At 39.2% G+C, this 15,631-nt stretch overlaps 1 protein-coding gene across 1 annotated transcript; it reads right to left on the bottom strand.

Annotated features, from left to right (window-relative positions):
* Positions 1 to 308: 308 nt before the first annotated feature.
* On the bottom strand, positions 309 to 7,295 carry LOC113585661 (claudin-10). Its single transcript, XM_027023292.2, has 5 exons — positions 7,064 to 7,295; positions 1,354 to 1,515; positions 1,192 to 1,273; positions 691 to 798; positions 309 to 468 (listed from the first exon to the last, which is right to left on the bottom strand). The coding sequence occupies exons 1-5, from the start codon at positions 7,293 to 7,295 to the stop codon at positions 309 to 311; spliced, it is 744 nt and encodes a 247-aa protein (XP_026879093.2).
* Between the last annotated feature and the right edge of the window lie 8,336 nt (positions 7,296 to 15,631).

The following is a 15,631-nucleotide window of genomic DNA, read 5'->3' as shown; positions in this document are numbered from 1 at the left end:
ACGGGGTGGGGGGGTGTGGTTATGTAGGATTATTTCTGGTGCAGCTAATCCAATTATTTAAAGTGTTGTTCAGGTTAAGGCTAAGAGGGTTGAAATGCATAAAAAGATAAAAAATGACTAACAACTGTCATTAGAAATTATGCCTTTATTGTTATTTTTAAATTTACAGTTCAAAAAGGTAAAATCTAATTAAATACAAGTTTGTATGTGCCAACCCACACTTTTTCTATGAGATTTCCATCGGAGATAGAGTGCCCGCCTCCAATTCCAGTCAGAAAATATGAAAAGATAAATAATAAAGGAATAAGTTAAACATATTCATCCTTCTGATAGGCTTGGCTGAAGTGCTTAGACTTTCTTCTTTCCATGTCAGTCAGAAGAGATGGTGGAAGTGTGAGTGCTTGTTTGCTTGGTTCCAGCGTATCAGAAGACGGAACTTCATATGCAGAGGACACTAGTCCCTTTGGGCTGAATAACAAAACAGTCAGAATTTTGTATCTGCCATATATGAACTATATTACTTTATATTAATGTGTTTATTAGGCATAATGTATGTATGTATGGTGTATATATATATATATAAGCTTTGAACTTAGGACTAAAATGTGGTAAACCTAAGACCAGAAATTGATATTGAGATTGATATTGAACCACGCAGCATGCATCTGTATACAGTGTCAAGAGTTATACCTTGACTGGCAGCCCTCCATTCCTGCAAAAATGCTGTATAGGAATCCTCCAACTATGAGAAGTGCAGAGCCACCCCAACCAATAAATAACGCTGATCCTATTTCATACCTGTCAAAACAGAACGCACGTTATAACCGACAGGTTTTTTTTGTTTGTTTTTTTTTAGTTAGGGCTCGTTTTTGGCACTTGTCTCAAATTTTTTAAAAGTTAATTATTATCTGGTTTGTCATATTAAGACCGAAGTGAGCAAGACTTGGTTATGCTCAGGTGAAGTTACATTTCAGTACTCACTTTGATAATGTCACCACAGATACACAGATCAAAGTATATAATAACAGTTGTATGTATACTTGGTTACATTTTTTATTATCACAATAAGCATTTAATAAATGTCTGTTGACTTTCTTAATGCTCTTACCACACTAAACTATATATATATATATATATATATTACATATATATACATACACACACACACACACATTTTTCTTTCTTTCTTACTTTAGTGTTCGATGGTTGGGATCCAGGAACCCTGAAATAACCTTATTTCCATACCAGCTGAAAGCGAACATAGCACAAAAACCTATGGTGCAAAAAAATTACAATCATAAACACTATAAGATTCTCACACAGAATTTCCTAAATCTAAAGTCAGTTATTTACCTGATGCAAAATAAATCATCCCTGCAGTGAAAGTAATTCTTGCATTCATCATTTCAGACCCTCCAAGTTTGGTACACTTCATTCCTACTAAGGCCAGAATGTCTCCAAACAATCCCAGGATTATGGAGGTTATGATTAGAGCTCGACACAAATGGATGTACACTGTTTAAGAGCAGACAACACAAATATGCATGAAAACATATGTAATAAAAAGGTAATCTTGAAGTCACAATCTCTACTTATACTAACAATGGAAATGAGTAACAACATTTTTATTACATGAATGAACCTAAATACAGTTTCTAATGAATCTGGGTTACAGGATGGTTTATGCTGTTTATCTTGTCCACAGACTTGCACAATTAAGCAAAAATTCCCACCACATCACTATATTTTAGATTAGGGAGTGTGAGATGGTTCTCTCTATCTGTAAAACACCGATTTCTTTTTATATATAAGGTTCTTGTCAACAAGAGTATATTATGTTCATGCTGACTGAAGACTCCAGATGAAACTATAGATACAAACTCCAACTCCCAGAACACCAAGGCAAACCATCATATGCCATTGGCCTGTCAGTAAACCTTCCGTGGGTAATCATCGCCTGAATTCTGATTATGTTCACCTTTGGTTCCTTTCCAATACCCTATAAAAACAAACACTCTTGTTATCTTAACCTTTTGCAAAGTGTTGCCCCTGGTTTTTCTGGTACTGAGTGGTCTTCTGTAATGTTTGGATGGGACATGGCAGAGCATGATGAATCCACCAAGTGCTGTAGAGATTACAGGAGAAACATCTGATAATAAAGTGGGAAAGTGTGCCTTCAGGATGTCTGAAAGGGAATGTTCTGTCAAAACGTACTATTGGAGCAGCAGAATTTAAAGTGCAGGTGTAACAAGGAGCAATCACAAGGCAGACGCATTTGCTGAGAAGAGCGAGATTTTTCAAAGGTAAATCCAGAAATGAAGTAATAATAACAGTCCAGGGTCAAAGAGACAACATAGTGAGTATGGGTAAAACAGTAAATAAAAAGGAACCAAAAAAAAAGGGAAGCAGGCTACAACAAAACATGACTAAAATAATCAGAGGCTTGTACCACTCAAAATGAAACAAGAATGATAGATGCTAGGATAACAATGACCAGCCACACAGGATGTTTGTGTGTGTGTGTATATATATATATATATATACACACACACACACACACACACACACACACACACAGAGAGAGCGAGAGAGAGACTAATGAGGGCTAATGAGAACTAAGGGGAGGCGAAAAAAACTAAAAAACAAACAAAACAAGGAAGTAAAGCAAAATAAAGATACAAGTAACCATGACGACAGGATGGTATGGAAGGGTCAGTTGCGACAGCAGGCAATCAAGAATACACACCAGCCCCAGAAAGCTGCAGAGTTAAGGATCGTCTTGGGCCTCGTCTACTATTGTTCATACTTCACCCTGAGCTTAGGAACAATGCAACATCTCAATAAAAAAAAGCAAGTGAGTGGTATTGGGGATGTGCCTTGTGCAGTTTACAAACAATAGCCTGTTTCCATCAATCAGCACACATCATTGTGGATGCCAGTCCGGTATGCCTGCCATCATGAGACATCAAGAGACATAAGCAGAGTGAGAGGTCATTCAGAACAGTGCATTATGGTAACCGGGTATATGTTGAAAAATTATTTCCAGACAGAAGCACTAGCCATAGCATGGGCATGTGAGGAATTTCACATTTTTCTTAATAATAATAATAATAATAATAATAATTTATTTATATAGTGCCTTTCACAAAGAGTAGAGGTACACTGGCCAAATCAAATAGATATTTGAGGTCATTTGTTCCATCAGCCACTGGGCTTTTAAACAAGTTGTAGATCCATTGGCTAAGGACTTAAGGACTTTTTTTACATCCTCTTCCAATGCTAATATATCTATTGTACAAGTTATATGTATTTAGTTTTATTGATATGTGAGGGTTTTTTGTTGTTGTTGACGGCCAATTGCAAACCAAATTGCCCCTTGGGGATATTAAAGTTAATCTAATCTAAACTAGTAGCAGAGCATGGCATGGCAGAGCTCAGAGGAGAGGCAAGGGTGAGCCAGGTCTGAAAGAAAATTGGCAGCAATTTTGGGGTATGATGTATTAACAACAGTAATTAAGGAGCAGACAACCTTCAAAGCCATATATTCAAATGACGTAACATCATGGAATTTGAGTGTTTTGACTTTGAAAGTAGAGTGATGGACTATTGCCAGACTGCCACCTTTCCTTCTTAAACACATTATAGCAAGAAGGAGTTAACATATTTAAACTGTAGAGTCTCCTCGCTGTTGCAAGGTTTCGATGAGTAGAAGAATTTTTTTACATTTTTTTTTTTTTGACGGTTATGTCAGTAATAAGTGAGCCCTAATTAGTTATGGATTGGGACTTCAGAAGTGCCAGGTTTACGGGTTATGTGGGAACAATTCTCAGGAGCAGTTAATCTTTGGAACAGGCAAAGTAGTACATGTTTAATTCCATGCTCAGAAGTGTCGTTCGACTAATAAACTCCTTTGTATAACCAGAGATAGGGGATTGTAACATCCGAAGTGTAATGAGCCATTGGCCATTGCTTGGATCAGTGCGTATATTGTGGGTGATGAAAAGTATTAGCTGAATGATGCATATTATTGGTGACCATCAGTGACCATCTGTCGCCTGTACTCAATGTGGTGTGTTCTGCATCATTGGCTCTAGTTGCTTCTTGTCAGTGCTTTTTGGCCAATTGCTCATGCTGAATCAGAAAATGGGCATTTGGCTGTGAGTTGGGATTTTTCTGTTTTGCTGTTCAGTCTAAATTTGACTTGAAACAAGATAACACACACATATAGACAACTTTTGAGTTATTTTCTTTTGCACAGGAGCATAACGTACATGTGTATCATTCATCAGCTGTTGTCTGTTTGGTGTGTTTGAGTGTAAACATGCAGCCGACGAGGGCAACGGAAATAACTGCCATCTTGAGGTTGCTCCAGTGGTCACTGTACAATTCCTCTGGCACCCAAAACTTGTGGAATAACTCCTTAATGATCTGCTCTGCTGACCACATTCTGGTCCAGGACCATGTATGCTTTAGGTCACTTGAAATAGTCCATAACCACGAGGACATAGCTGTTTCCAGCATTACTTGAGGGAAAGAGCCCCAGGACATCCGTGGTTATTCTTTCCATTGACGCACCAGGGCAAAGGGACGAGAAAAAAAGAGTGTGCTTCTGCTATGGCAGTCTCAGTACATGTGTAGCTCCACATCTGCATGACAACCTGGCCAATAGAACCTCTGCCTCAAATGCTGAAATGTTTCATGCCACGTGGCAAATGCACTGTGCCCAGCACACTCTTCCTCCAGATGCACAGAACCAGCAGTTGCCATATATGCTGCCCAGTCACCAGCTCATCTCACACATAATATTGCAGCTCATTATGCATGCAGAGGCTGCCCCAGCTAGCACGGCATGCTTTAGCGGTGGGCCCATGCAACATCATGTCTCTTACATCTGTCACATCGGGAGCAATCCTCTCAGCTGTGTCAGCCCACAAGGAAGGGGAAAATGACTACCAATGGTTGGAATGTGTGAAAGACAACCGCACCATCTGCCACTGGGGGTTCTCTCTTAGTCATAACAGCCAACAGCATGAATCAGGAGAAAATCCTTATGTTCTAGGAGCAGGAGCCTGCAGCTGACATGGAGAAAGAACCCGCACAAAGTTCATCAGGCATCTTCAGAGCTGATATGGTATGTTTATTTAACATATTGATTTTTTAAAACCCAAATCTGGTTGATAGATGCCAGTATTGGGGAAGCTACTTTGAAAGCATAGCTTTGCAAGCTACCAATTCACACCAGAAGTAGAACTACAGAAAAGCTACCCTACCCTATTTTGTTTGGTTAAGTAAAACTGCTTAAAGTAGTTCAAACTACTGTTGTAAAAAAAAATAAAAATAAAATAAAACTGACAATGTGATACAAAATCTAATATAAAAAAGCCACATGCCAGAAAAACTGCCACACAATTGAGTTTATCGCAAAAAGTGTCCACTTTTTCAAGGGTCATGGGTGCACTATTAAAAGAAAATTCTTGAAAAATTCTTGAATGGGTACATGTCAATGTGAACATGAATCGTAGAAATAGAATAAAAAAAGTTGCTTACACTACTGAAAAAAATGTTACATGCTTTTTTTGGTATGAATTGTTTTTCTTAAAATACAGTTGTATTCTAGAAAAATGAGAACATTTAAACTTATTAAATGAGAAGATTAAAACTGTGTTAAACTGTTGTTTTCTTGGTGCGATTATATATGGTGTGGGTAGGATTTCTCACAACCAGGTATGTGGGCATTTTACATTATATCTTTAGATACAGTTAGTCTACTATTGAAGAGTAATGCAGGCATAGAACCCTTAATATTTGGTACGGATCCACAGAGCCCCCAACCCACACTCACACCCCCACCTGCACTCACACTACACCCTCACAGTGTTAATAAGCAAACTTACTTGCTTACTTGAACAAAGGCAACCTACACAGACCTTATGCCAGGTTAAAGGCTCTTATTTTTCATTTTCTGAAACCAAATCAATAACCTCTCCCTATACTGCTACAGAAACTTGAATCCAGGCTACCTTAGTTTGCTCACCATACTTTAATTTTACATTTACCTGATGCTTTTATCCAAAGCAACTTACATTTATGACTGAGTACAACTTAAGTAATTGAGCGTTAAGGACCTTGATCAGAGGTCCAACAATGGCAACTTGGCAGTGGTGGGGCTTGAACCAGCAACCTTCCAATTTCAAATCATGTACCTTAACCACTAAGCTTTTAATTCTTCTTTTGATCCTTTCAATTACAAATTTTCATTACAAATTTGTTTGTTAATAAGTGTCCTTTGTTGGTCCTGTTGATCGATAAGTAGATTACCTGGTTGGTTAGTCCCATAGGTTGCTTAAAATAACCTTTTTAAAATTTGTTTCTCTACTCTTTTCTTTAATAGCTTAGCTAGCTACATGTATCCACTGCTAATTGTTTGTGCTAAATTTAGCTTGCTTACATTGTTATTCTTAGGCTTGTTATCCTAGTGATCCTAGTGAACTAGACACTCCTGGTCATTAATAGAATCTTAGTCAGTGATTGTTTTGCATGTTTTTCATGCCTATGCTTATTCAATAAACATACCTTGGTTATTATGTCTGTGAGCCAAGAGTGATATTATAATATTTGGTAGACGAGAAATAATCACATATCGCATTGGCAACTTTCTTGAGTTGAGACTGAAGTTATTAATAAATTAATTCAAATTAATAGAAATTTCCCTGTTAATTAGGGTGGTGCCCCAAAATTTACCAACTGTAACTGACAATTCATTAAAAGTATTAAAATCGCCATATCAGTATTGTTTTTATACAGATTATTTTGTCTGTCCACTGCACTACCGACAACTATTCTATTCGTTGCCTGTTCTGTTTGCCGATTTTGAAAAGTTTCCTTGGATTGTTTAAAAAACATTTTAAAGCCCTGTTTTGGACAACAGTTACCAAAGTTAGCAGTAGTTCATGGGGCACTTTACGCTGTACTGAAATTATCGGGATCCAGTGGTTTATCCATCATCATGTAGAAACGTTTATTTTTTATCAGAATACAATGATTATAAGTTACATGGGCTTACTCTGCAAATCAAGCAATGATGGAAACTCCTTGCAGTCAGTCTTCCCAGTAGAATCAGAGGTGCAGTCTTGCCAGAGGTTGGAAAAGAAGTGGGCAGTGGTGATGACCGTCCTTGCCACTGAAGAGTATGTCCATTGTTCTATTGCTATAGTTGAACAAACCAAGATCCATCCACACACACAGGTGACAAAACAACCTATTTCAGCATACATGATAACAGTCCTGTAATTCATGGCTTTGATGAATCAGACTGCAATTTAATTTTGAGTACCCTAAGCAAATTCTGTTGATGTAATCTGTTGACTGTATGAGGTGAGTGAGTGTGTATGGTTGTCACATAGCCTCACAGTCACAAGGGAGGAGGTGTTATGAAGTTCCACTGTCTCTGGTTTCAAGGTCAATACAACACTCAGTTGTGTTTATAATGGACATGTGTGCTGTGAAATACCAGCATGGCTTGAATTTTGATTTAGTAGCAAAACTCATCCTACTGGTACATTTCCTCCTTTAGGGGTGTCAGTGGGTTCACCACTGGTGAATTTTTCCAGGTTAAATGTTGGATTGAACAGGGTATACAGATTTTGCTATATGCAAATACATGTTTGATTTTTACTGTGCTCCCGAAGACACATTGCCTGCACAGTTTAATTACTCCATCTCTCAACACACCTGAACATGGTCATCAACTGATGCTTAAGCCCTTCAGCAGCTGAAATCAGGCATGATAGGACAGGGAATATTTGAAACTGAACACCTACGAGCCCCCTCACAGCTGTGAGCAGGGTTAAGAAACACTGATACAGGCAAATTCTTGAAGAAATGTCTGCATGCATTCATCCAAGTCATGACTGATAAATTGTGAGTAATAATCCTTTAAATGATTTTAGACTATTTTAGATACATGAATAAATAAAAAATACAAATATAATCTAACATCAACCGCCAGGTCATCACTACTGAGGAAGGTCAAGCCTATAACTGATCCCCATTCACTACTGAAGGAGATCAAGCCTATAGCTGATGCCCATTCCAACATATTGCACCGCCCACAGAGTCCTGCATTTTCAAGCAGCTTTGTGGGAGGAATATTGCTCACAATAAAACTGTTATTTAAAAAAAATATATTATATACTCTTGTGAAAATAGAATGACAAGCCAGTACAAATGTAGCACAAAAGAATGACCCTGGGCCCTTCTGGCAGCATGTTGGTCTGGTGGCCACCCATGTTGGTATATCATATGTTTGTTTTGTGTGTTTTACAGCCGTGAGAATGGTGGCATTCACCTGGGTGACCAGAGCTCCATTGAAGCAAGAGGGGACAAGCTCAGCATCTAGTTGATGAAAGGTGGTTTTATCGACATGGAGGGATGACACCTTCATGTCCTGTCTGATGAAGGTTGACGTAAAAGAGCATCAGCTCTGTGCCCAGTTAATGAGAGGGGTCGTCGTTGGTGAGAGGGGGGTGGTCTTCATGCCCCCTCTAGTGAAAGAGGCCACCAGCTCTGCACTTCATCGATAAGATGGGGCCCCGTGTAGGAAGAGGGTACAACCATGCTCCGAGGAGATGCAATGTTCTCAGTGCTCTGGCCTCTGTGTGGTGTGTGCTACATTCCCTTCCTCCATCCCCTTGCTATGCCAGCATCGTGGTGTTTGGTGGGGGGGTAGTGTAATAGCCTTTACTGATGTTATCCTTTGTTTTGCAAATGCCTCTGTGTTTTGATTTGTTGCCACGCCTTCCTCAGGTGGCGTGTGTTGTGACTCATTCAACACACCACCTGAGGGTTGCGCTGTTATTTTTATCCTTTCCTAGGCCTCTTGTGTTTCCATGACCATCTTTGGTTACTGATGTTACATTGGTATTTCTTTTCAACAGAACCATACAGTGGAGAGTCTATGGCCAAGAAATGACATGTCTTCGCTGATCAACTACTTTTGTGGTAAGAGAAACTTGTGTAATAATCCTCCCGTTTTATATATGAGTATTTATTTTCACTATGGCCAGAAATCAATCAGCAGGTTAATTATTCCATTAAGATTGGACTCATACAGATGACAGACTAGGAGTCTCTAGTTATAGATGAGCTGTCAAGATATCACGTGTCCAGCCTTACTTGTCTGATCAGACAGCTTGAATTACACAGGATTGTGCAGGCATGAAATGCCCAGAGTAGTTCAGGTGTGTAAATTGTCCATGAACATCCTACTGCAACTTGATCATATTGAAGTCTGTGCATCACCACCTCAGAACCAGATTACATTTCTAGAACAGAACACTCTACCAAGTTATCACTACATCATACAGTGACCTTATAATAGTGGTAATGGTACATTCATTGACAAAATGACAATTTAATGTCCACCTTAAATTGTTATTTATTAATTATCATTAATAAAGACATTGCTAATTTGCACTGCTTACAGTTTTGATATTGTGTGGACCGTTGCTTTAGTTATTAAGGAATGATGTTTAATTATTATGCAGAAGTTGAAATTAATGTTAAATCAAGTATGAAGAACATTATGCTTTTTCCAAGATTCAAGATTCACTTTATTGTTTTTCAGCCATACACAAAGGTGCATAGTAGAACCACATTATGTGCACTGAGCTCAACCAAGGATAAAATAAGATCCATTATTATACATTAAAAAAACTAATAGAAAATAAATATATAATAAATGATAAATTAGTAAATGTATAAGTATATAAGATCTAAAACAATTTTCCTGGTTTTCAGCAAGAGGTGTTTTTAGGAACCTCAGTAGATGTGAGTGTGGCCCCAGTGATATTTCCTGCTGCCCTCACCACTCTTACAGAGGAGTTGCAATTCACATACCAGAGTGGGATTTTGTTAATTAAAACACTCTCTATTTTGCCTCTATAGAAAGCAATGAGGATGGGAGGTCTGAGCTGGGTCCTCACCAACCGCCGCAAGACATACATGCACTAGTGAGCTTTTTAGTCAGAGAGGAAGTGTGCAAAGACCAAGTCAGTTGGTCCATAATATAAACCCCTATGAGCTTTGTGTTCTCTACAATCTCAGATGAATTCCCATTGATGTAGCTTGGGGTATGCATAGGCTGATTTCCACCTCAGCATACTCATTGCCATCTGTGATTTGATCTTTGGTGGTAGCAGCATCTTTGAATACAGACTAGTCAGTGCAGTTGGTGCAGCTGACATGGCTCCCTCCACCCAGATCCTTACACTTCTTATGGAAGGTTTAGTTCCTGTGAGAACAGATCTGTATGCTGATGTTAACATCACAGATCTGTGGTCAGAAGAGCCATGGTGGGGGTGAGGGGATACTTTAAGTGCTCCTTTGATGCTTGTGTAAACATAATCCATAGATTGACTCCCCTTGTCACAAAGTCCATGTTAGTAGAAATGAGGCAAAACTTTCTGCATGTTTGCTTGGTTAAAGTCCCCAGCAACAATAAAAACACTGCCTAAGAACAGGTAGACTACCAGTCATTAACAGCGCTGTAGAGAACATTTAGGGCTGCCTTTGTGTCTGCATCAGCAATGATTACTATGATAGAAAATTCCCTTGGAAGGTGAAAGGGACTGCATTTAACTGTCAAAAATTCAATGTCCTGAGAACAATGTGAATAAATGCTGTTTGGCTTTGTACACCATCTATTATTTATACATACGTATACATGTGTGCACATATACATACATGTGTACATTCATATATATATTTGTTAGGGAAAGACATTCCCAATCTTCTGGCACAAGATGGTTGCAGTACAAGGATAACTGGAGGACCTTCTACCAGGAACAGCTGCATAACCATCAGCAAGAAATGGGTGGTGTTTTTTGTTGACATCAGTGTTTGGCACTGTTAAAACAGCTCTGATCCATTCTACTCCCACACAGGAGTAGGACAGAAAGTCACTTTACTTTGACCTACCAGCTATCTATAGCCTTACTGATATCAGACACACTAGTCAGTTCCAACAGTGTTTGACTGATCGTGTTATCTTCACCAGAAGACATTACAGATCTTACATTTCACAAATTGTTCTAACTTTATGTGAAGTGATATGAACACCTCAATTGTTTGACCATCAAAATAGAGAAGAGTAATTACAGCACCACCTAATAAGCATGGAAACTTTATTAATTTAAATTATTATTTAATTCAAGGTTTGGTCAATAAAATCTCAACTCGTAAAAGATTGACAACATGATTATTTCTTGTCTACCCAAAATTAAAATAACACTCAAATCACTAGTGTTGCCACTAAGTATGTTTATTGAATAACCATAGGTAAAGAAAGAATAAAAAATTGCATAAGGGATTTTGAGAACTGTTGATAAATGACCAGAGGTGTAGAATTCACTAATTTGAAGCTGTAGCAAAAACAAAGTAAAAAAAGGAATCCAATAAGTAAAAGATTATTATCACAGTCATGTGGTAGAGGAGCTAACCAGGTCGGAGCAGGCTACTTAGCAGATGGAAAGGAAGGAGTTAACTGATCCAAATTTTGATGCATAAACAGTCAAATTAAAAACTGATACCAACTGGTTACATAAAAGGGAAATGTCTGTCCTTACAAAATGTTGCTTTCAACCATGTCAAACCGTCTGGATGGTACTGGGAGAGTCTGGTTACTGTCACATTGCAGGCTCAGCCTGCAAGAGGAACGTAGGCTGATGGAGAAAGATCTGGCTTTGCTTGGCCTGCTGGAATGGATTTCCAGTGCTGGCTTTGTCCTAGAGCCAGAGGCCTTTGTGAGAAGGACTTTCAGACGCAGCGGTCCTGGTATCATTTGCTCTGTAAGCTGTTCTGACTTTTGCTCATGATTCTGGAATGATTATTTGCTTTCCCCACAATAAAACTTCACCGTCAATCAACAAAAGTAGACGGGTTTGCTTGATCAAAGGCAAAAGGTTGTGCTGAGCAAAATCCGATCACACACTAAAGATAAGAAAACAAAACAAAACTACCCCCCCCCCAGACTTGAGTCTGTTTTAATCACTTAGTAAGAGGCTATTGACGTCTGGTTTCCTCTCAAAGGGATCAAGACCTTCCTTCTCTGCATACCTTCCCCCTTACATCTCCACTCCTCCCTAGACAAAAATATTCCAGTAACACAGACAAATGTATTCTAATACACACTGGTTAAACTGCCCATCATCCTGAAGTGTTTTTGTTTTTTTTACCACTTTGGTGGCCACTGCACTGTTTGCAAACTATGCGGCTTCAACGGCATTTGGCCAACATGGGAGATTCCATGCTAGCTGTCACATCAAATATAGCCTTTTTACAAACTGGTATTTAACATCCCCTTTGACCAATTGATGACTGTTTTTGTGCCTATGAGCTTCTTGATTTCAAATGTACACTGATATGTAAGTGGAACAAAGTTCATTAGGCAGGATGTTTTGCAATGATAATAAAAATACATTTCCCTGCAGCCAAATGGAGAATGCAACCTAAACAACATACTTCAATGTGAATTCAGCGTGATGTGGTAGGAGCTCATTCCTGAACAGAGGGCACATGAATGAGGCTCTCAACACCTCAGTCTCTTTCCTCATGATAGATGCACTGTGCCTGGTTTTCTCTCTAAGTTTTGTGCAACAGCTGGGAAAGTCTATGCTGCCAACAAGAACTGAGTCCTGCCTCATCTTCTTTGTAGCTTGAAGTTGGCCATGTAGAGTAAGAGGGAAGAGAAATGTCTTGGGACTTAAGTAAAACATGTTTGTGTGTGATGAACACGATGCAAATGCTATTTATATTTATCCGTTATTTTTCCCCGTCATATTAATTTATTTTTCCTTCATGGTCCATATCCAGAAAACATGATTCTTAAGATGGGTGTAATCAGGAATTAAATACAATTGTGATAGGTTGCCAACCTATCAACCTAAACATCAACTCATGATATGCTGCAGATGATTTACTGTCATTTGAAGTGCATTATGAAATAATAGCACAAGAATGATCCATTTACCCCATTTTCCTCTTATTTCTCCTCCCAATCTGCTCATGGACGTCTTTAACAGCAAATATCTGCCTTGAACTTTGCTTCAAGTAAGTGGAACTGGCAGAGAACCTGTAAAATTAGTATAATTTCAAAGGCATTAAGAACATAAGTCAGAAGGATTCCGAAACCGGCACCCTCTACTAGACATCAGAGAGTATTCTATCATTAAAAACTTTCCAACACAACCAACGGAAGATAAGTGCCCCCATAGCTTGTATATTCATTTCACCATGGCTTCTGACTCATCTTTTTTTGCTGGTGTCGAGTGTAGCATGTTTGGCTACTTTTCCTCCTCTTCCTCCGTTATTAGTGATGAATTTATCTGTCAGAAGAGCTGCAGGGCTGAGCATCATTCCCTTCAGGTTCTCGTGTCCAACAGTTTTACATCACTCAGCGAAACACCAGCTGACCGGCTTGTTAAGAGAGCTCTGTTTTTAGGAGACTAGCGACCCCTGTATAAACACCAGTAGCCACAGATAAATGTATTCTAGGGGCTAGACCACACAACAACATCAGGGCAAATATCAAGGTGCTGGCTAAACGTACAATTTCCAAGATTATTACGCACGTCGCCACCATTCATGTTGGGTTCAGACAGTCAGAGATTACCAAGAATAATGTTGAAGAGGTGTGAATTAGTGGGGATAAGGTCATATGCTGTAATATGCTCTGGCCCCATACCAAAAACTACAGCAGGTTCTTTGCGCTTAAGTACTGGATGTCTAAATGGTGTTCAGAAAACAATGTGAGAGATATATAGAAAATTGGACCCATTTTAAAGCCAGGCCTTTCCTTTTGAAGCACCTCATGGACCGGTGCTGGTCTCATTTCCACTAGCACAGCTGGTAGTATGACATCACTTTCATGCCAAAACTAAGAGGCACAAAAACAAGGTGAAAAAAAAAACTGCGCATGTTACCATTTTGCATTTGTAAATATCCCACTCGAGTGTAAATGTCAAATTCGCAAACACAGTTTGAGCATGACATTATAATATATCCACCTCACCTACTACACTTAAAATGCAGGATTTCTCTTCGTTCCTAGAATGAGAAAGATTACTGCTGGGGAGAGAGCCTTCTCCTATAAAGCCCCTCAGTTATGGGTGTCTTCAAGCTTTAATCTGAGACTCAGACACACTTCCGATTTTAAATCTAGGCTAAAGGCTGTGCTACTGCAGAGATGATGCCAATACTGGACTAGACCTGCTTATCTGAGACAAAGCATCTAAGAAAATGTTCCGGTCCCAACTGTAGATGTACTGCTGCTGCCATATCAGACCCCCCATGCCCCAACCTACTGGAGTAACTGAGGCTCCCAAATATACATCGAAGTGGCTATTTTTACTTTACTACTAAAAATAATGTAAGTGTGGACTGAAAACTAGCCGAGCTGCCCAATGGAGGATGGGTTCCCTCCTGAGTCTTGGTTTCTTCCTTAATCCCACACAGGGATTATTACCTTGCTGTCACCTTTGGCTTGCTCATCAGGAATCTGGACCAATAAAGCTGCTTTGTGACAACATGTGATGTAAAAAATGCGATGTAAATAAATTTGACTTTGATACACAAGTGTCAAAACATTGCCAAAACCATGCAAACTCAAAACATAAGATAACATTTCCCACAATTGTTGTTCAGGCTATCACAGTGTCTGGAAGGCACAGTTTAGACCATAACCATGCAAAGTTTAAAATGGGTTGTTTATGTAAACAGATTTGTACTGTGCAACCAACCAGTGTCTGCAGTATCGACAAGCACATTTCCTTGACCATCAGCAAGGATGATGCTCTCCTCTGTGTCCAGGCCTACCTCAATCTTGATGAGTGGGACACTGGCTTCAGATTTAGTGAATGGAATGATCAAGGATTTTCCTTGGACCATCTTATCCATCTTCAGGTGTATTTAGTGGTTTCCTGTTTGTAACACTCAACTCAGGAATGCCTTGTTAGCTGATGAGTTGGATCATGTATGTTGGAAGCAGAGAAAACAACAACATGTGCAGGGCTGAGGTACTTCAGGACCTGGGTTAGGAACCTCTATGAATAGCATATAGATACGTCTACAAAACCCAGTAATAGTTGTTGACTGTGGAAATAACCATTAGCTCAATTTGAGATATAAAATGCATGCGCTTATGCTGTGCTTTGACTAGCGCTCATCAGTATTTTTAAAAGCGTGGCCCAGAGGACAAATCTTGAGATCATCTGGCACCCATACTAGATGAGCTAGTTAACTGCTAGTTAATGGTGGTGGCAGGGACAGAGTGAGACTTGAGTATTGTGAAGGGGTTTCTTTCTTTATGTCCTTATAAGGTAAACTTAAGATCGCAGCAGTTTCAAGTGTGCAAAATAAAACAAAAGAAAGCAGAAGCAAAAGTGCTAGCAGTAGTCACTAGAAGCGTGGAATCGGTAGCCGCAAGCTTGAATGAGAACAGACTGCTTGTAGTCGCGTGAAATACGCAGCACTGGAGGTAGGTGCCTGTGGGCTATATAATGTGAAACAAACAAGGAACAGTTGCAAGTGATTAGTGATCAATATTCAGCTGATTGGGAATGAGATGGGTGCGGTG

Source organism: Electrophorus electricus, chromosome 25 (assembly GCF_013358815.1).
Source record: "Electrophorus electricus isolate fEleEle1 chromosome 25, fEleEle1.pri, whole genome shotgun sequence".
Taxonomy (NCBI): domain Eukaryota; kingdom Metazoa; phylum Chordata; class Actinopteri; order Gymnotiformes; family Gymnotidae; genus Electrophorus; species Electrophorus electricus.
Note: the sequence above shows the minus strand (reverse complement) of the source record. Positions and strands in the feature narration are given on the sequence as shown.

What these genes read in the sequence shown, in the direction of transcription:
- LOC113585661 (XM_027023292.2), bottom strand. Translation starts at nt 7,295, where the DNA reads ATGAATTACAGGACTGTTATCATGTATGCTGAAATAGGTTGTTTTGTC. An exon ending in ATCATTGCTTGATTTGCAGA is followed by an intron (nt 1,516 to 7,063) that starts GTAAGCCCATGT and finishes GCTCTTAAACAG; the next exon opens with TGTACATCCATTTGTGTCGA. An exon ending in ATGGAGGGCTGCCAGTCAAG is followed by an intron (nt 469 to 690) that starts GTATAACTCTTG and finishes TTTGTTATTCAG; the next exon opens with CCCAAAGGGACTAGTGTCCT.